At 44.4% G+C, this 20,548-nt stretch overlaps 1 protein-coding gene across 1 annotated transcript in view; it reads left to right on the top strand.

Moving 5' to 3' along the window:
• The window catches only part of LOC137379606 (uncharacterized), a 33,904-nt gene extending 15,197 nt beyond the window's left edge, over nucleotides 1-18,707 (top strand). Inside the window, exons 2-5 of the mRNA XM_068050671.1 lie at nucleotides 808-1,649; nucleotides 12,758-12,898; nucleotides 14,056-14,167; nucleotides 18,510-18,707. Of these exons, the coding sequence (XP_067906772.1) occupies nucleotides 808-1,649; nucleotides 12,758-12,898; nucleotides 14,056-14,167; nucleotides 18,510-18,583 (1,169 nt within the window). The 3' untranslated portion in view covers nucleotides 18,584-18,707. The remainder of the gene's footprint in view (nucleotides 1-807; nucleotides 1,650-12,757; nucleotides 12,899-14,055; nucleotides 14,168-18,509) is intronic.
• The last annotated feature ends 1,841 nt before the right edge of the window (nucleotides 18,708-20,548 follow it).

Raw genomic sequence — 20,548 nt, 5'->3', positions numbered from 1 at the left:
GCAGAGAAGGCTTGAGGGGTCGAGTGGCCTACTCCTGCTCCTAATTCATATGTTCATATTGTTACTTGTTGCTCTTATTAATAATTTCTCTACATTTTTTGCAGCTTATAGATTTGCTGTTATATGTTTAAAAATTCTGAGGTATATTTCTGCTTTACCATAACTTATATTAACCAATAAGGTGCATATTACAGCCATCTGTATTAAATGCTCTGTCACTAGCTTGATCTGTGTTGTACCTATGATTTATAACATTTCTGTAATAACTTAAAAAATTGCTTTATCCTTTAAATTACATAACTTAAATAATCTCTGAGGCAGTACATGTCTCAAATATTTTTTTAAAAGCAAGAACTGCATTTATATAGCCTTTTATAACCGCAGGATGTCCCAAAGCACTTTAGAGTCAATGAAGTACTTTTGAACTGTACTCACTGTTGCAATGTAGCAGATGTGGCAGCCCATTTGTGCGCAGCAAGCTCCGAAAAACAGCAATGTGATAATGAACAGATAATTGGTTTTTAGTGATGTTGATTGAGAAATAAATATTGGCCAGGATACTGGGGATAAAACCCCTACTGTTTTTCAAAATAGTGCTATGGGATCTTTTCTGTCCATCCAACAGGCAGATAGAGCCTTAGTTTAACACTTCTTCTGAAAGACAAATTGAGCAGTTTAAAGTAACCTTATAATTAGCTAGAATTTAGCCAAATTGTAAAGAACCAATGTCTTTAAATGGAAGTAAATAAAAGACTTTTAGGGCTCTTCATGATTTTTTTCAACTTGTTTATCTTATTAATTTAACAGCAACTGTCAGTATTCGGAATACAGCAAGTCGATTGAATGAGAAAAAAGCGCAGTCTCTTCGTCACCATTTATCTGAGAACAATATTCAAATGAAATTTTATCCTCGTCCTATTCCTTTTTCTGAGAACAATAACCCAGAGCTACGTTATTCCCATCCTATTCCTTTGCCTGAGAACAACCCAGAGGTAACTTCATCCCATTCTAGTCCTTTGCCTGAGGGCAACAATGTGATGGCACCTTATCCCCATTCTAGTTTTTTGCCTGAGGGCAATGCCATAGCAGCTTATCCCTATCCTATTCCTTTGTCTAAGAACAATAACCCAGAGCCATCTTTTCACTATCCACATTCTTTTCATTCTCAAAACAAACCACCTTTTAACCAAGATTTTGCTCGTACTTATCTTGTAGCCCCTCCTCATAGCTTTCCTACAAAAGGCAATGTAATTATACCTGAGACCCGTCCTCATCCTCATCCTTATCTTCATCCTTATCCCTTTCTGAATAAGAACAAAATACTACCTTTTCCTGAGCTGGAAACTTATCCCACTTCAGAGCATGAGTCAGAAGTAGAACCTTCTCATTCTCCAGAGAATATGACAGAAATGGAACCTTATCCTTCTTCAGAAGACGAGATTGAACAGGAACTTGATTCTTCCGCAGAGGATGAGGTAGAAAAGGAAACCGCTTCTTCTTCAGAGAACGAGATGCAAAAGGAACCTTCTCCTGCTGAGATAACTCCCCATGTCAATCAACCATCTTGTTTAATTGGGTGGATTTATAATAATGAATTATCTACTTGTTACAGCTTCTTCCAAGTTAAAATGACCTGGATACAAGCTGAGGTAAGAGCCTGGATGTGCTCATTTTTTCAGTTATTGAAATAGCTCATCAGTTCTATTAAAAAAGCAAATAATATAAAATAATGTTTTTTTGGGTTTACGTTTGTATGGTTCTCATTAACAAAGCATACTCTATCACGCATTGAATATTATATGCACATTGTGCTATATTTTAGAAATATGGGGCTTATATGCAGAGTCGCATTGGGTCTTGAAAAAATGTTATTGGCACTGATGATATAGGATTGCTGGATCTCTATGGTAGAGCTTCATGTAATGGTAAAGTAAGTAGGTAAATGTGCTGTTAAGTGTAGAAATAAATAATGTAAGGTCCCAGGTTCAATCCTCTTTTTGGACTGGGGTTTATGACTGCAGGGACACTAGATTTTGTTGAAGGGAAGAAAATGAAAAGCTCCATGGTAATTACTGAAGAATGATCAATTAATTAAAATATTGGGATACAGCTGATGCAAGAGGAATCATACTTCTGCAGAAATCGGCACTTTCAGGAGAGGGGGAGCGAAGACTGGAGCAAGCACTAACAAAGCACAATTGACAAAGTCAGAGGTTGGATAATGTTTTTAAATTGTTCAAACTTCCCTCATTGAGTATGAGGTATTTGAACCCCTGAATGAGACTGTTGCCCAGTGAGACCTCTCAGGATTCATTTAATCTATAAATATATAGTGCACTGCTTGTCAATCTCCCATGATTTTACATACAGGGGACTTAAAATTAATTCCCTCCCATTTTTGGGTGTGGGAGCCACAATTTGCAATCTGCCCTTGCCCAGTCCCGTTGAGGTAGGCAGCACACAAACCTCATACTGCCTTCTTATTTGTCTAACTGTAGTGTTGAGCTGAGTGTGCCCCACACTGTTGGCTGGTTAAACACCCAACAGGTTATCCAGCAGTGTGCAAGGTGAACATGTGTTCCAGCTAACTTAAAGGCAGCCTGCTCCTCTTAAAAGGAAGCTGCACTAAGAAGGAAGCTGCTGCTGACTGCCAGTACTGCAATTGGCTGCAGGGAGAAACTGAATAAATGGAACTCCAGGGAAGAGAGAGGGCTCTTATGTTAACAGATGCAGCGCTGGAGACTTTAGTGATGGAAGTCAATAGGAGGAGAGAGGCCAAGGGCTAGAAATTTGTGTACCCTGTTTTTGGGTATGGGAATCGCGATTTATGACCTGCCCTTGCCAGTTCCAAATGAGGTGGGCAGCACATAAATTCGGTCCCCCCACCTATTTCCATGATTGTAGTATGGTCCCAAGCAGGTCCAGTTTTATTCCTCTCTTTAGCGCTAATGGCGGCTTCTGTGTACCAGAGGGGGCTGAGTAGCATTACAATCAAACCATCTGCCCGAGGCAGCCATCCTTGCTTAAGGACACAGTCCTATAAAAGGGAAACTTCACTCGTGGAGAGAAGGCTGCTGGATAATCACTTTGGAAGACTAATGTTGAAGGAAGATGCCGCACCACACTGGGGAGAGGGCTCCCCGATTCAGTGATGCCATCCTGGGGGCACTGGTCAGCCAGCTGGAGGCCAGGAGAGATGCAATGTTTCCACTGGGGAGCAGGAAGCCTTCCAGATAGACCCTCAGAAGGGAACGGGAGCAGGTGGCAAGGGCAGTTAATGCCCAGAGCGTCACCCTGAGGACATGGCAGCAGTGATGAAAAAGGTTCAATTACTTCACTCTGGTGGTCAACGTGAGTAAAAGCAGCTGCACATCACATCTTAGATCCACCACATCACCCACTTCTCACAATGCTCACTGCACCACACACCTATCACTCACACAGAAATACACCCTGGCACCCAGGATTCACCCCTAACATCCTGACATTACACCTCACCCACACACACCTCTCCATGTCTCTGCAAACCCACAGCTATTCAGCTATGGCAGGCGCATCACCCAAGCACTGTGACACACAGTCACTGGCATTCGGTCCTTTCTCTTGCCAGAGACGGTAGCACTCAACAGGAGGGAAAGCCAGAGGACTGGCGGAGGACCATCATGTCAGCACCCTGGAGGAGATGGTGCAACGAATAAATGGGGCCAATGCCAAAGAGCCAGTAGCACCCAACACTGCTGAGGCCATTGTGGATGATGGTAAGTTGCTGCCTTTGCCCCTTCTCCACTCACTCCTCACCCTCATCCTGAAAGATGCCATGAAATGTAAACTGCAGATGGAGTGACTGTGGAACTCCTGCTTTCCTCGCCAAACCGTTCCCTCACCCCCACCCTGCCCTTATGCTTTTGTGCTTTCAGATAGTCAGTAATTGATGGCTGCTCAGTCTCCGAGGGCCATGAGGAAGAGGAAGGGCAACCCCACGACAGTGAAGAAAAGGCATCGTCACTTGACCTTAAACTCACCGGCTTGGATACTGGTACTGCCTGAACTTTAGAAACTAGTGTCGAGTTGGGATCAGCACGTGGTGAGTCACCAGGCACAAGTGGGCTGCAGCCATGTCAGGGGGATAGGTCAACTTTTGTGTGAAATCCTCAGAGGATGAGGTTGCAGACGAGTTCTGCCGTTCCGGGGACTCAGATGAAGACCTTGTTGAGAAGACTACAGGAAAACACTGATGTCAATATTTTTCGAGATGCTTGGTGCATTGGCAGGCTTGCCAAACAGTCTCCACACACCAGCAAGGAGTATGCAGGAGCCCAGCTCCAATTTGGGAGTGGGCATTGCACAGAGTTTGGAGCCCATCCTTTCTACTGTGGAAGTGGTGAACATCTCCATTGCAACACTGTCAGACCACCCCAAGATGAGCATCTGCTCATCCCTTTCTGGGCTTCCACTGCAGCATAGGTGAGGGCCTCCCTATGTCTCAGTGCTGCAATGGAAGCTCAGACAGAGGTCATGAAATCCATGACAGCTGGCCTGCTGGCTCAGAATGCTGCCATCGTGAGTGTGGATCTCAGTGCTCAATGGGGCATGCAGGCTCTCACAGCAGTCCAGTAAATTGTGCACCAGCAGATTATGAGGATTGCTGAGGTTCCACCATGGAGGATTGGCACTGGCTCCGTGGAGCACGAATCTGCTGCCCTCTCTCAGGATGACAACATTCATGCTCCCATCACTTACCCCTCCGTCAGTGACCCTGCTGTTGTCTCAGCCAGCCAGCCCAGACTGCTGCTACTCATGTCGAGGTGGTGCTGACTGAAGATGGGCCCTCAAGGCCCAGATCTTGTCAAGGTCATCCTGCAAGGCCATCTGCAGTCTCCCCAAGTGAAAGCCAGCAGCCTACCACCTGCGATGCTGTAGCCACTCGGATAGCCCCACATAGGAACACTAAGTCAGGCAAAGGCACCTGCATGACAGACACTAGGGGGCTGTACGAGGGTGATTACTTTTGTTTTATTTGTATTATTAATATGTTGCTGGATAAAGTTGTTGAGGTAAAGAAATCTGCTGTTGATCTTCATTGATTGATGTTGGCTAAGGGGACTTTGTAATGTGGAGTGCGATATGGATGCAGAGTTGGGGAATGCTGGGTCCATGTTGGGGTTGGAAGTTCTTTTAGCTAAATCAAAGCCTCACAATGCAGCCCCTCTCATTCTGTCCAGTTGTATGTGGTAGATATGGTTTCCCTGCTGCCACATTCTCCTCCTTCTGAGGTGGCCTATGGATCCCAGGCAGTAATGGGTTGAGCCCTCAGAAGGCTAGGCTGTGGAGGACACAGCACACCACTACAAATATGGAGACCATCTCGGTCATGTACTGCAGAGATTGCCTCAAGCATTGTTTGAGGAGACCGATGGCTTGCTCCATGGTGTTGAGGGTGGCTCCACAGCTCTCATTGAAGGTCCTCTGACCTCACATGGGGGGGATGTCAGAAGGGGATCATGAACCAAGTGTGGAGGGGAGAAAAACAAAGTGCTGGACATACTCAGCAGGTCAGGCAGTATCTGTGAAGAGAGAAGTAGAGTTAACGTTTCAGGTCTGTGACGCTTCATCAGAACTGGCAAAGGTAAGAAATGTAATAGGTTTTAAGCAAGTAAAGTGGGGGTCGGGTGTGGGGGGTGAAGAGAACAAAATGCAAGGTGTGTGATAGGACGGTGGGCTGGAGAGATTAACTGACAAGGAGGTCACAGGCAAAGACAAGGAGAGTGTGCTAATGGTATAGTGAAAGACAAAGCATTAATGCAGAGAGGGTGTTAATGACATTATAATGAACAACCCTAGAAAAAGCACAAACATGAAAAAACCGAGTAGGCAGGCACATGGTAAAAAAAAGATGAAATAAAATAAAATAAAAATAAAAAAGACCAGTCATGCTCTGAAATTATTGAACTCAATATTCAGTCCGTAAGGCTGTAGAGTGCTTAATTGGAAAATGAGGTGCTGTTCCTGGAGCTTGTGTTGATGGTCATTGGAACACTGCAGCAGGCCCAGGTCAGAGATGTGGGCATGAGAGCAGGGGGGTGTGTTGAAATGGCAAGCGACCAGAAGCTCGGGGTCATGCTTTCAGACTGAGCGGAGCTGTTCCGCAAAGCAGTCTCCTAATCTGCGTTTGTTCTTCCCCAGTGTAGAGGAGACCACATTGTAAGCAGTGAATACATTATACTAAATTGAAAGGAGTACAAGTAAATCGCTGCTTCACCTGGAATGGGTGTTTGGGGCCTTGAACGAAAAAGGGCAGGTATTACACCTCCTGCGATTAAATGGGAAGGTACTGTGGGAAGGGGACGAGGTGTCGGAGGCAATGGAGGAGTGACAAGGGTGTTGTGGAGGAAATGATCCCTTCGGAATTCTGACAGGGGAGGGGAGGGGAAGATGCGTTTGGTAGTGGCATCACACTGGAGGTGGCAGAGATGGCAGAGGATGATCCTTTGGATGTGGAGGCTGGTGGGATGGAAAGTGACAACAAGGGGAACCATGTTGCAGTTCTGGGATGGAGGGGAAGGGGTGAGGGCAGGTTGTGGGCATTCACCAAGATGAACTTTTGGTGTGGTTGTACACCAACTGCACATTTAGAGAGTGGTAGCCCTTGCAATTTCTGTATTGCTCCCCATTGACGTGAGGGGTCCGCAGAGCCACGTGTGTGTAGTCAATGACGTCTTGCACCATCAGGAAGCTTGCTATCCTAGTGAATCCACATGCCCTTTCATCCTCAGGGAAAAGAGGATGAAGTCCCTTTCCTTGCATACAGTGCCTCTGTGATTTCCCTGATGCATCTATGAGCACAAAACTGCAAGATGTTACTGTTGTCACCTGCTCCTGCCTGGAAGGATCCTATGGTATAGAACATTAGGGTGACAATGACCATCATGGCCACTTGGTGAGCCATCCTCACGCTGCTTTGAGGCTCCAGATCAGTGTAAAGAAGGTCACACAACTCCTTGAAAACCTCCTTTGGAAATGGTAGCCTCCTCAGGCACCAGTCCTGGTTCATAGCTAAGTAGGAGTGTAACTCCCGGAATAATCTTTGCGGGTAGGGCCTCCTATGGCTAGCCCTCCTTCTCCACCCTCCTTGCAGAGCTTCTCCTTCCTATCTCCTCCTCTGCATGTCCTGGTCATTTTGCAGAGCAGCCGGTACTGCGACAACTGACCCCTATACCTGCATAAGGCAGTGGTGCTTCCTCCATTTCTGTGGTCAACAAAAACTCCAAATAACTCCAGCAACTTACCACAGTGCTTCCACAAATTCTGCCTTAGCAAATGTGAGTCAAAAACACCTCAGTTGCATCTTATTGAGTGGCTCTTTCATAGCCACAGAAAAGGCCGCATCTTGCTGCGTGATGCTTGTTGTTTCAGGAGTGACTAATGAAGTTGTGCCTGTACATGCTTTGACTAAACTTGGTATCCTGGTTTTGCATCACCCCATTTTGGGTCACTGATGTCACAATAGTGTACTTTCAAGGCCCTCGGACACATGCAGGAGACGCACCTGTGTACGCCCTTCCAAATGGATCTGTGGCACCACTGCAAGTGGAATTATGCAGCTCAATTTTTTGCCCTAGGTTTCCATGGGGTCCAGGAGGCTCTCAAGAAACAACCTCTGAAGGGAATGGGAGCAGGTGATAAGGGATTCTGGCCCTGAGGACATGGCAGCTGTAGTGCAAGAAGTTCAATGACCTCACACGGGTGGACAAGGTCAGTGAATGCTTCTTCATGGGATATCTCATACACACCAAACCATCAGCCTCTTGTGCTGCTCAATACACCACACCCCCATCACTCATCCATCAGCTATTCCTAGCAGTCAGGACACAGGCCTAACATTCAGATGCCTTCACACACCTTCCAATGATGCAAGTCTCACACCCACCTCTGGAAGCTTCCATATACCTCTAGCTATTCAGCTATGGCAGGCACATCCCCAAACACATTGCAATACATTCACTGATATTCTTCCCTCTCTCTTGCACGACAAGGGTCACGCACAATCCCAGGGAGCAGAGCAGAACCATTGGAGGACAAGGATGCCTGCATCTCCTGAGCCCTATGGAGGAGATGGCTGTCTGCATCATGGAGTCAAATGTGGCAGAGCTCATTGCATCCAATGTAGCTGAGAACATTGAGGATGACAGTATGTTCCTTCCTTAAGCACCTTCTCAACTCCCAGCTCACCCTCATCCTGCTATCTGGCATGATGAGCAAGCTATTAATGGTGTGGCCATGGACCTCTTCCTTTCCATTCCCACCTTCCCTTTCCTCACCCCAACCCTCCCCTTCTGAGTTTCTGTGTTCAGATACCCAAAATCTACCAACTGCCAAGCAACAACAACCTCAGGAGGAGGAGTGAGAGCAACACCACTCTACTGATGAAGTAGCACCATCACATTTTTTTATTAGTTCATGAGATGTGATTGTTGCTGGCAAGGCCAACATTTGTTGTCCACCCCTAATTGCCCTTGAGAAGGTGGTGGTGAGCTGCCTTCTTGAACCACTACAGTCCATGTGGGGTAGGTACACCCACAGTGCTGTTAGGAAGGGAGTTCCAGGATTTGGACCCAATGGCAGTAACAGAACAGTGATATAGTTCCAAGTCAGGATGGTGTGTGGCTTGGAGGGGAACTTGCAGGTGGTGCTGTTCCCATGCAGCTGCTAAACTTGTCCGAGGTGGTAGATGTCGCGGGTTTGGAAGGTGCCGTCGAAATGGCTTGGTGAGTTGCTGCAGTGGAACCTGTATATGGTACACACTGCTGCCACTGTGCACCAGTGGTGGAGAGAGTGAATGTTTAAGGTGGTGGATTAGGTGCAAGTAATGCAGCTGCTTGATCCTGGATTGTGTTGAGTTTCTTGAGTGTTGTTGGAACTGAACTTATCCAGGCAAGTGTAGGGTATTCCATCACATTCCTGACTTGTGCCTTTGGAGAGTCAGGAGGTGAGTTACTTGCCTCAGAATTCCCAGTGTCTGACCTGCTCTTGTAGCCGCAGTGTTTATATGGTTGGTCCAGTTAGGTTTCTGGTCAATGGTAACCTCCAGGATGTTGATGGTGGGGCATTCAGCGATGTGATGCCATTGACTATGAAGGGGAGATGGTTAGATTCTCTCTTGTTGGAGATGGTCATGGTGAGTCACTGGGCATGAGTGGGCTGCAGCATCGTTGGGGGGGGCAGGGGGAGGATGGTTTGTGGGCCAGCTCACTGGAGGGTGAGGTCGCACACGAGTTGTACTGCAGGGGACTCGATGGGGCAGCATACAGGAAAATACTGATGGGTATGCATAGCGAGATGCTTAGTGCATTTGCAGGACTGCCAGACAGCCTGTTGTCACTGTCAAGGAGCCTGGAGGAGTCTGGCTCCAACATGGCACAGCGCATCGTGCAGAGTGGTGGCCAAATCCATGACAGCACTAGCAGACCCAGCCATGATGCAGTATCTGGTGGCCACTGTTTCAGCTTCCACTGCAGCACAGGCGGAAGCCACCCAATGTCTCAATGCTGCAGCGAAAACTCAGACAGAGATCATGAGATCCATACTTGCTGCCATGCAGGCTCAGACAGCTGCCATCATGGCTGTGGATTTCAGTGCTCAAAGGGGCTTGCAGACCCTTAGAGCTGTCCATCATCTGTCCTCCAACAGATCACTACGATTGCTGTGGCGCCACCCTGGGGAGGTGCAAGTGGCTCCATGGAGACAAACTTTTTGTACTTTCTCAGGATAACAGCATTGGTGTTCCCATCGCTGCCACTCCTCCAATGCCCTTGCTGTTGCCTTTCAGCCAGCTGGCCCAGACTGCTGCTGCCCATGTTGAATTGGTGCATTCCAAAACTGAGCCCTCAAGGCCCAGAGCTGCTTCAGGGTGTCCTGCAAAATCATCTGCAGTCTCCCCTCATGAAAGACACCGACTTTCCACCAACCATGCTGCAGCTACGTGGTAGCACTGTGTAGGAGCCCTGACCAGGAAAAGGCATCTGGAAGACAGGCAGCAAGGGACTGCACAAGGGTGAATAGTTAATTTTTATTTGTATAATTGTATGTGTTCTTGGATAAAGATGTTACGGCAAGGTTTTTGTTGGTGACTTTACTGCAAGATTTTGGCTGAGGACGCTGTGATGGAATGTCACAGATGGATGGGAATTTGGGAAATAGTGGATCCATAGTGCTGAAGGGATGGTGTCCTAAGGGAACTGAAGTCTGTGCAGGCACTCCCGGACAGCCCATCAGGAATGAAGGGGTCCTGAATGCCTCCTCCCTGCCTTCTCCTCTCCCTCCTTCTTCTCCTCCTCCTCCTCCCCCTCCTGAGGTGGTCTCCAGATGTCTGATGGCAGTGTCTGCACCCTCATAATTGGAATGTAGTGCAGGTTATAGCAGACCAATACAAATTTGGAGGTACACTCCAGACAGTTTTATAGGGCTTCCCCCAAGACAGCAAAAGAATGCTGATGGTCTGCTCCACAATGGCAACATGACACTTGTTGTCTGCCCCCTCTCCTTGTGTGGTTGGGTGGTGGCTCATCAAGGAGGAGTTCATTAGTCATATGTAAGGTGGTCTCCCTTATCACCAAAAATTCAGCTTCTGGTTTTTCATGGTGGCCTGAGAGGGGAAAGAAACAAAAGCTGACTGAGGAAAGCAGAAGGGAAAGAGAAGAGCGGGGGAGAAGAGCGGAGGGGAGAAGCTGAGGTTATGGACAATTCCCTATTTTGAATATGATTGGTGGGTCCCCACTACAGGCACATCTGCCTTTAGGGCCTTTCCCTGAGGTCTTGGGCCTGCATTGATCTCCTGGTCTGTCATGGTAGCCAGGGTGAGCTTCACATTATGCCATACCACCTGCATTGTGTTGTAGATGGGAGTTGGGGACTCCTCCAACTCTTCCACCATCTGAAACACATGAGAGAACCTCCTGACATTGAGCATGCACGAAGGAGAGGTAAGAGGTTAGGGTCACAAGTGCAAAAAAGTTTTAGACACACAAGGTAGTCATGGTGATAAGAGGTTTAATGAAGCTACAGAATTGTCATAAAATGTACATTTCTATATATTTTCAAGGGAAGTCTCCAGTTATCCCTCTTATAATGGTGATTAATCTTTGTAACTGTTCTCTCCCAGAGATGATATTAGAAGTATTACAGATTGATTATTACAGAATGGTTCTCTGACAGCGAGGCAAGAATTATCAGTACCCCATTGATACAAACTATTCAATTGTGCTTGCATGGTAATGCACTAGAAGCACAATTTCAGGTCCTAAAAGTCTCTGTGCTGGAAAACTGGCTTCTAGTTCTTTTTTAGAGCTGTCGGTTTGAGGGATGGGGTAGGGTGGATGGTAGGGTAGAAGTGGATATAGGCAGCAATGGGGAATGAGCATACAGAACAACTGACTGGGACAAACACAGTACAGGAAAGTAGAAGATCCGTTGGGTGAGGGGGTGCACATTAAAACATGAAGAAGGTAGTGTTTAAGGACTAGCAGTGAAGGTGTTTCAGTAATTGAGGGAATATGCAAATATTATCATGCTGCAAATGATGGCAGGATGGATCTAACTTATCATGAACAATAGCTTGGGAGATATATGTCTGTAGTTCGGATAGGAATGTCACACTCTAGACATCACACTTTGTTCCAGATAGAAAAAAATTGGTTAGAGAAAGAGTAGCAATCATTGACTTGGAGACTGAAATTTTCAAGCAATTTACAACTATCTAATATAGTTGTTCTCAAACATTTTGGTTGAAGGACTTCTTTTCAAATAGATTAGTAATCACAGACCCACATCTAAATTATACTACTATATAATGCTCACAATATGAAAATGTTGCATGTAAAATGTGTTTTAATAATGTTTTTAAGCAGACATTTACTTATAGATATCAATGAGATGAGTGTGCCTGCTTCTCATTGCAGAGTTTGTCTATCCTTGGCCAGATGTTTGACAATGACACTAGTAAATCATTCTACATAAAAGCTGAGGTTTCTTATTTTTTAAGGAAAAGTGGCTGGAATTGCAGAATATGATTCCCTCAAAACACCCATAAAAATCCCATCTAATTAAAAATAGAACTTTATTTACTCAGTGTGATAAAGCAGTGACCCTGCAGAGCACTGGGAGACTGGCTGAAGGATGGTCTGAGTTTAGTTTGACAGCTTTGTGTGCCTCCTTAAGTGACAGTACACCAAGGCAAAAGGCAGCGGACTTCCTTAACATTTGCCACATCACTTTGCATGGGGCATTTAATCAAAAAGTTCAGCGTCTTAAGCAGCGGTCCTGAATGGTTACGTGGTGGCACACTTTAGATCCAAGGACTGAGCACAGCGCCCTGGGCGGTCACCACCAGTAAGTCTGGCCCTGCTCGGTAAGCATTTTTACATTATTTTGCGGACCCCAGAATGTCTCTACGGATCCTCAGGGTCCAGTTTGAGAACCACTGGTCTAATTGACCTTTTCTGCATTCTGCAAAAATTACAAATTGACTGGATTCTTGAGTACTTGAGCTGGGGTCTTAAAGGGATAGCCGAGGATAGCAGCTAAACATCAGAGCAATCCTCCAGATCCCAGGTACTTGTCAGCAGTTCTACTGGAGATCTGTTTATTATTGGTTTTGTCTTTATTCAAAGTGGCTGGGAAGCTATAATCAAATTAAAGAGTGATGGAACTGAACATAATCAATGGAAAATAATCACTGAAACTATTTTATTTTAATTTCAAGACATCTTGCCAAATGTATGCACCAGGCGCTCATCTTGCCTCAATACACTGGGAAGAACACAATAAGTTCATTCAGACTTTGATAAAGCAGAAGAATCCAGCACAACCCAGCACTTGGATTGGTCTGAGTGATTGCCACAAGGTGAAGCTTACTGAGTGATTGTCACCTGGACATTTACTCTTTCAGCAATATTCATATATTAACTGAACATCTCTTAATGTTTCTGAGAATGTCACTGTTTTCTCAAACTGCGGTAAAATCTGCCTTTTAATGACTACTCATTGACCATCAATGAAGCAGCAGAATTAGGAATATTAATAATCCAGACTATCAGGTCATCGCCTCCATTCCCATCAAGAAACCCACCCTATGATATCTAGCTCATTGGGATTGCCCCTTCTTGATTCTGCTCTTACCTATATGATCATAGCCAGAGAATTTTTAGCAATGGCTTCACTTCCCACCCAATTACCTCTGGAGTCATCCAAGCATCTGCCCTTGCCCCTCTCTTCCTCATCTACATTCTGCCCCTTAGTCATATAATTCATATATACATTGACAACATCCAGCTCTATTTTTTCACTATCTCTCTCGACCACTCCATTGATTCTGTGACTGCTTGCCTGATACCCATTCCTGGATGAGTCACCATTTCTTCCAGTAAAGCTTTGGTCTTTGCAATACAATCAGCTTTGATTCCCAACACAAGCTCTGTAACCTTGCCATTAATTCCATCCCTCTCTCTGCCTTCTCCTCAGGTTCAGCAGGGCCAAACTGAACTTCTGACTCCATATTCTCTCCATCACAAAGATTCTGTTCCTACTACCACTTCCATCTCTACAACCATCCCCAATTCCAAACTCTCTGTTCCTCTGGCTCTAGCCTCTAGTGCTTGCTTCCATTTCCTTTGCCCCACCATTGGCAATAGAGCCTTCAGAAGCATAAAGCTCGTGCTTTGCAACTCTCTCCTCAAACTTCTCCACTCCCTTTTTTTCCTTTAAGATCATCCTCATGTCCTCTTTAACCAAGTTTTTGCTCACCCATCCAAATCACTGCTTCTTTGACTCATTATCCTTTTTTGATCATGTACTTTGTGTAACATTTCTACATGTTAAAGGCACTACATAAACACATGTTTTTGTTGTATTTATAGTAGCAGTTATAATGGAATGACTGCTCCATAACCCTCCAAGAGTGCAGGCTTCACAGCTGATACTGACTGTACTTTCTAGTTTTATATTACATGATTGATGTTTTGGTAGACATTGGCATCATTAATGACATTATTTCTCACGAAGGAGGGCATATACCTGTGGACCGATGGATCTGCAATGGATTTCACAAAATGGAATCATGACCAACCTGATGATGAAGCAGAGACGGAAAACTGTGTGAACATTAATTCTGAAGGTACATTGAGATTCTAAACTGTGTTATGATGTATTGTACCTGCATATGAATTTCAGAAGCATGGAAAGGCTGATGTACTGAAACAATGGGGTAAGTTCTCACTCATAACTGACCATCACAGAGCTTTGCACTCCATGAGTGCTAAAGGTGAACACTGAACCCAGCTTTGCAATAGGAAGTGACCTGAACTGAACTCTGCCTTGATAGTATTGAGTTATAGATTCAGATATATGTTACTTATAAAAGGTATTTCTATGATTGACCTGACATCTGGCAAATCAAATCATTTTTTGATGATAGTTACCCAAGTTAAAATGGTGGAATTATTGATCTTCTCATGAATCCAACCTTTTGGACATCGGTGATGAGATCAATGATTTATAGCTTCCTCATTTTTCTTGAATGCCTCTGTGGTTTGAAATTATGAAAAAGTTCTATATTAGACCCACAATTTGCTAACGGATCAAATAGTCATCCCTCCCTTTCGACAGGCAGTGTTGATTTTTTTTCCCCAGTATTAAAATCCCAGTCGTCGCCAGTAGAATATTTAACGATGGATTACCTACCTTGATTGTGATTGTCTCATTCTTCAATTAAAATATTCTTCAAACACTATAGAAGTTTATCCTTTGTTCAATTGGTTCTGGGAACTCATGTGCACACCCTGAACAATGTGATGTCATAAATCTATTGTTGACGCTTGATTTCTATAAAAGGTAGCTACTGGATCTGAACATCCATTCATTTTCACCTATGCTGCAGTATTTTGCGAGATGAAGCATCATAATTCTAAAAAATGAAACTATCCAAACGCATGAAGAGGGAGCTTGGTATGTGGAGAATGCTTCACATGAAGAATGAAGAAAACACAACCAAATCTATCTTCATTCTTCAGCCCCACTGTAGGAACATGCAAAAGTAGTAAAGTAACAAAAAAAGACCCGCAATGAGGTTCAACAGTGATTGAAAGAACAGATCTGCTGAAGATTTGAGCTGGGAATTACTTTGGAACTACGCCTACTCACCACTGTAACTTTGTGGAAAGTTAGACAGAAACCTCATTTGCAGGTTAGGATTAGGATTAGAGTTTACAGGGAGCAATTTCAAGGAAATTCCCAGCCTAGATCCCAATCCAACAATAATAGCGTATAAATGTGAGAGTGTTTCTTCCATATAATGGCTTACAATAAGTTCAATTAGCAAATTAAACAAAGCCCATAATGAGCCCGTAGAAAAGGTGGAATGGATTTATAATTTGCTGAGCTGCAGTAGCGGATATTATACTCCACTATCTATTTGCCCTTGCATTCTTTGTTTATTGGCTTGTCTATGGCTTTGGTTCTATAAGCAGAAATGCTGATGACATGTACACTGGCAATACTCAGCTCAACCTCACCACCACCAATGCAACCTCTCCACTGTCTTGTCACCCTGCTTGTTCGACATTCAGTAGTGGATGAGCAGAAATTTCCTTCAACTAAATATTGGGAAGACAGAAGCCATTGTCTTCAGTCCCCGCCACAAACTTCATTCCCTAGACACCAACTCCATCCCTCTCCCTGGCAACTGAGGCTGAACTTGACTTTTCACAGCCTGGATATCATATTTGATCCCAAAATGAGCTTCCAACCAGAAATCCACTCCATCACTAAGATGGCCCACTTTCACCTACATAACATTGCCTGACTCCATCCCTGCCTCAGCATCTGCTGCTGAAACCCTTATCCATGCCTTTGTTACCTCTAGACTTGACTATTCAAATGCTCTCCTAGTCAGCCTCCCATCTTTCACCCTCCATAAACATGAGCTCATCCGAAACTGTGCTGTCTGCATCCTAACTCGGACCAAGGGCAGGAATTTTCCTGCGGGTTTCTGATTGCCACCATTAGGCTCAAATGTGGGTCATAAACTTGCACTGTGTGGGAAACAATCACTCATTGTCATTTTCTCCAGAGCGGCCAACTAATGGCCAGAGGGCGGGCTCACCATCCAATTAAGGATGGTGGGCAGGCTGTTGAAGTCGAAGGTCCAATCAGAGGCCTTCCAGCCTGAAAGGACCAGCAGGCTGCGAGGGCAGGTAAGGGAGAGGGCACTTCAAAATAGAGGCGCCCTCTCTCCAACTTTTAAAAAAATGGCTTTCGCAGATAGGTAATGCCTCTACAGGGCAGCCTGTGGCTGCTGCTGCACCCAGGGAAGATGGCCCCCTAGTTTGCTACCAGGAGGCAGTCTCCACGCACCGGAACTAGCTCCCGCCACCTCTGGGAACCTGGAGCCAGACTGGAAAATCCCAGTCGGCCTCCTTTAATTGCTCTTAAATGGCCGTTAACAAGTTGGATCAGCTACCTGCTGCGTGTGGGCGGGTTGCCCTGCCAGCCCCCACTGCATCCTACCTCCAGGAAAATGGCCCAGGGTGGGGGGTGGAGTGGGGAAACAAGCATTCCAGCCGGCGGTGCTATTCTTAGTTCCTGCCTGCCTCTGATCCCAGCCCCAGCTGGGGTTAAACATTAAGCCTGTCCTGTTCACCCATCACCCCGTGACTGTTAACATATGTCTGAATTTTAAAATTCTCATCCATTTTTCAAATCCCCCCATGGCCTCACTCCTCCCTATTCTGTAGCCACCTCCAGTCCTACAACCCTGTAAGATATCTGCACTCCTCCAATTCTGGCCTCTTGTGCATCCCAAATTTTAATTGCATCACGATTGACAGCTGTGCCTTCAGCTGCCTAGGCCCTAAGCTCTGGAATTCCCTCCTTAAATCTTTCTGCGTCACTACCTCTTTTCTCTTTTAAGATGCTCCTTAAAACCTACCCCTTTGTTCAAGCTTTTGGTCATTTGCCCTAATATCTCCCTATGTGGTTTGGTGTCACATTTTGTTTCATAATCCTCCTGTGAAGTGTCTTGGAATGTTTTACTACATTAACAGTGCTATATAAATGCAAGTTGTTGTTGAGGAATAACTGTCATGACTACAGAAAAATGTTGCGCACTTGATGTAAATTTAAAAGAATTCCTCTGGCATCTAGGAAATGGAGACAGTAGTGAGATTTTAATTTGTTAGGTGAGGATGAAATGAAGAAATGATGATCTCCTGATCTAAGTGAAGATGAGATTATTTTGAGGAAATTAAGATGAGTTTTGAGAATCAGCCTGATCAAGAAACCAGAGAAAATAAAGAACAAAGAATAGTACCGCACAGGAACAGGCCATTCGGCCCTCCAAGCCTGCGCCGATCTTGATGCCTGCCTAAACTAACACCTTCTGCACTTCCGGGGCCCATATCCCTCTATTCCCTTCCTATTCATGTATTTGTCAAGATGTCTCTTAAACGTCACTATCGTATCTGCTTCCACCACCTTCCCTGGCAGCAAGTTCCAGGCACTCACCACCCTCTGTGTAAAAAACTTGCCTCGCACATCCCCTCTAAACTTTGCCCCTCGCACCTTAAACCTATGTCCCCTAGTAACTGACTCTTCCACCCTGGGAAAAAGCTTCTGACTATCCACTCTGTCCATGCCGCTCACAACTTTGTAAACCTCTTATCATGTCGCCCCTCCACCTCCGTCGTTCCAGTGAAAACAATCCAAGTTTTTCCAACCTCTCCTCATAGCTAATGCCCTCCAGACAAGGCAACATCCTGGTAAACCTCCTCTGTACCCTCTCCAAAGCCTCCACGTCCTTCTGGTAGTGTGGCGACCAGAATTGCACGCAATATTCTAATAGAGCCTATCTTAATGATGATGTGCAACTCATTGACTTTACGCACTATAACTGATGGTGACTTCCAAGAAAGGAACATAAATGGGTTCAAATGAGGCATTCATTAACTTTTGTGAGAGATTCACTAAGATGATGAGACTTTAGTTATAATGATAAACTATAGAAATTGGTCTAATGGAGGTATTTTGAGAAAAACTATGGTTCCACAATTCCAGCAAGTGTGGAGGCCAGAATGAGGGGGGACTTTTTTTCAAAATGTGTCCGCAGTGCTCCCCAGATTGCCCGTTGGTTTTCCACAACTAATAGGAGTATGGGAAGACTCTTGTGATGTGTGGGGAATTTAGAATGATGAAGAATTAGTTAAGTTATTGAAATGGGTGTAGCACTTTAGCATTGGTGGCAAGCTCTTCCTTGCCACCAATAGGAAAACCAGAACAGAATATGCTTTGCTTTTCGGTCTTGAACTATCTAATCCAGTATTTACACACAACAGGAGACAACAAATATTTGGATCTAAATAGAAGAAAAAAAGCAACATACTTGCATAAAGCAATCAGAGTCACCGATGAACCATGTTTGTGACAGAAACTGTTCATCTTAACAATTACTATTTTTTTTTCAGGTGTTGGAGGCAAATGGGATGACAGAGTCTGTTCAGAAGAACTTCCATTTATTTGTAACTACAAGCCCTTCTGAAGTCAAAAAAACTCAACAATGCTTCAAGACTTCTTTTGATTTGCTTCATAGTGCTGGTATTACAGTTTATAGTCATTCGAATGGCTTAACCCAGCAGTAAATATTAAACACAACTGCAAAATAATCTGTTTTGTTATAGTTTATTTCCTGAGACAGACCTGTAATCAACATGTTCCTTAAATACTGAATTAGTAATAATATGTTTGACACATGTTGGGATTTTTTTTGAAAATTTTCCCACATAAAGGATTTGAAAAAAAAATTACTTCTATGCATTGCGTCATAAAGCATAGTTTTTTCACAAATTTAAAGGCACAATATAATTAAAATATTGATGAGCTACTTTTGATGTTGTTTCCCCTTAGACTGTAAATAACAGTTCAGTAGCCTGTCCCAGAAATCAATAAACATCTTGTACCCACTGTGTTGGGAAGTCCGATCTTTTTCAGCTGTGAACAGAAGAAGATAAAAAAATGGAGAAAGAAATACAGTCAATTGGGATGTTTCAAACAAAATGCTATGAAGCATTGGGAACTGGATATATACTTGAAAAGGATAAATTTGCAGGGCGATTGGGAAAGAGAAGTGGAGTAGGACTAATTGGACAGCTCTTTCAAAGAGCCAGCACCAGCACAATTGGCCTTCTGTGCTGTATGATTCTACGATTGAAAAGTCAGGCCCAGTAAAGGCTGTGAGAAGATTAAAGTGCATTGGAGTTTTTAGAACTTATTTTGTTGAAGTCAAACAAGATGATGTAGGGAAGCTTCATGAGTTCATTATTTTATATTACAACACTAAGATGAGTTGTATAGATTGAAATAAATGGATCGGATCATAACCGTTGCTCTGTATGCTCATTAATGTGAAATAAAACAACTTAACAATTCATTGCTGACATCATCGTAACAAGAGCTTGCTGGTCCCACCTTCTAAGAGATTGAAGGAGCACATGTACAAACAACAACAACATAAATATCAAACTGAGGCCTTAAAGGTTTTATTGTTACACTCCTGAAGATATTGAGCAATATGGGATAAAGGCCTGCTCGGGTCTGGAAAAAAAAACCCAACACGAACCCGACAGAACCACATTGGACCCGAGCTCGACTCGACCCGACCCAACCCGTGCCCGACCCGACCCGACCACCGGACTGTTCACTTTCTCCAGTTGACAGCATTCGTTTTACATCCATAGTGCACTCACTGTATTTACCACTTTTGGATGGATGGAATGGAAGGAAGCTGCAGCATGAGCATGATGACGTCATAGAGATGCTCACTTGCTCACTGCATAGACTCAGAGTCTGTGGAGTCCGGATGCACTTTTCCCTCCTTGACGTCCTGGATTCCCAGCTCAGGCAGGCTTTTCAAATGTTGCCGCTTACTCAACTTCCCTTTTCCTCCCGACCCCGACCCGAGCCTGAAAGCCAGACCCGGAAGAGCGGCCCGACCCGAACCAGACACAGGTCATCAGGTCCTGTCGGGTTCGGGTCGGGTAGCAGGCCTTTAGTAGGGGCGTGGCTGTATGGGCGTAACTAAGAGGATATCTGAGGCAAGACCTTAAACATTTAACAATGGTGCAAAAGTTCATGCAATAGTATCAAATATTCAGAAAAGTTAACAGAGTATCTCTCTCTTTTTGTTTTTATTTACTAAATAAAATTTTATTCATGTTTGAATTTATATAGAGCTAAGCATTGAATGTGATCTCCCAAAATGCTGCGACTGGTATTCAGACAAGTCTGCTGATGTTAATTCATGAACGTTTTCCAACTTCTGTAATGCTAAATGTATATTTTAACAAACATACAGTACCAAACCAGATTCCTTAAAGCACGACAGAGGAGCTGAGATAATGCACTGCATGAATTATACAGCTGAATTGTACAGACTTCAATAAAATAAAGGCAAAATACTACAGATGCTGGAAATCTGAAATAAAAACAAGAAATGCTGGAAATACTC

This window comes from Heterodontus francisci, chromosome 18 (assembly GCF_036365525.1).
Source record: "Heterodontus francisci isolate sHetFra1 chromosome 18, sHetFra1.hap1, whole genome shotgun sequence".
NCBI classification, from domain to species: Eukaryota; Metazoa; Chordata; class Chondrichthyes; order Heterodontiformes; family Heterodontidae; genus Heterodontus; species Heterodontus francisci.
Note: the sequence above shows the minus strand (reverse complement) of the source record. Positions and strands in the feature narration are given on the sequence as shown.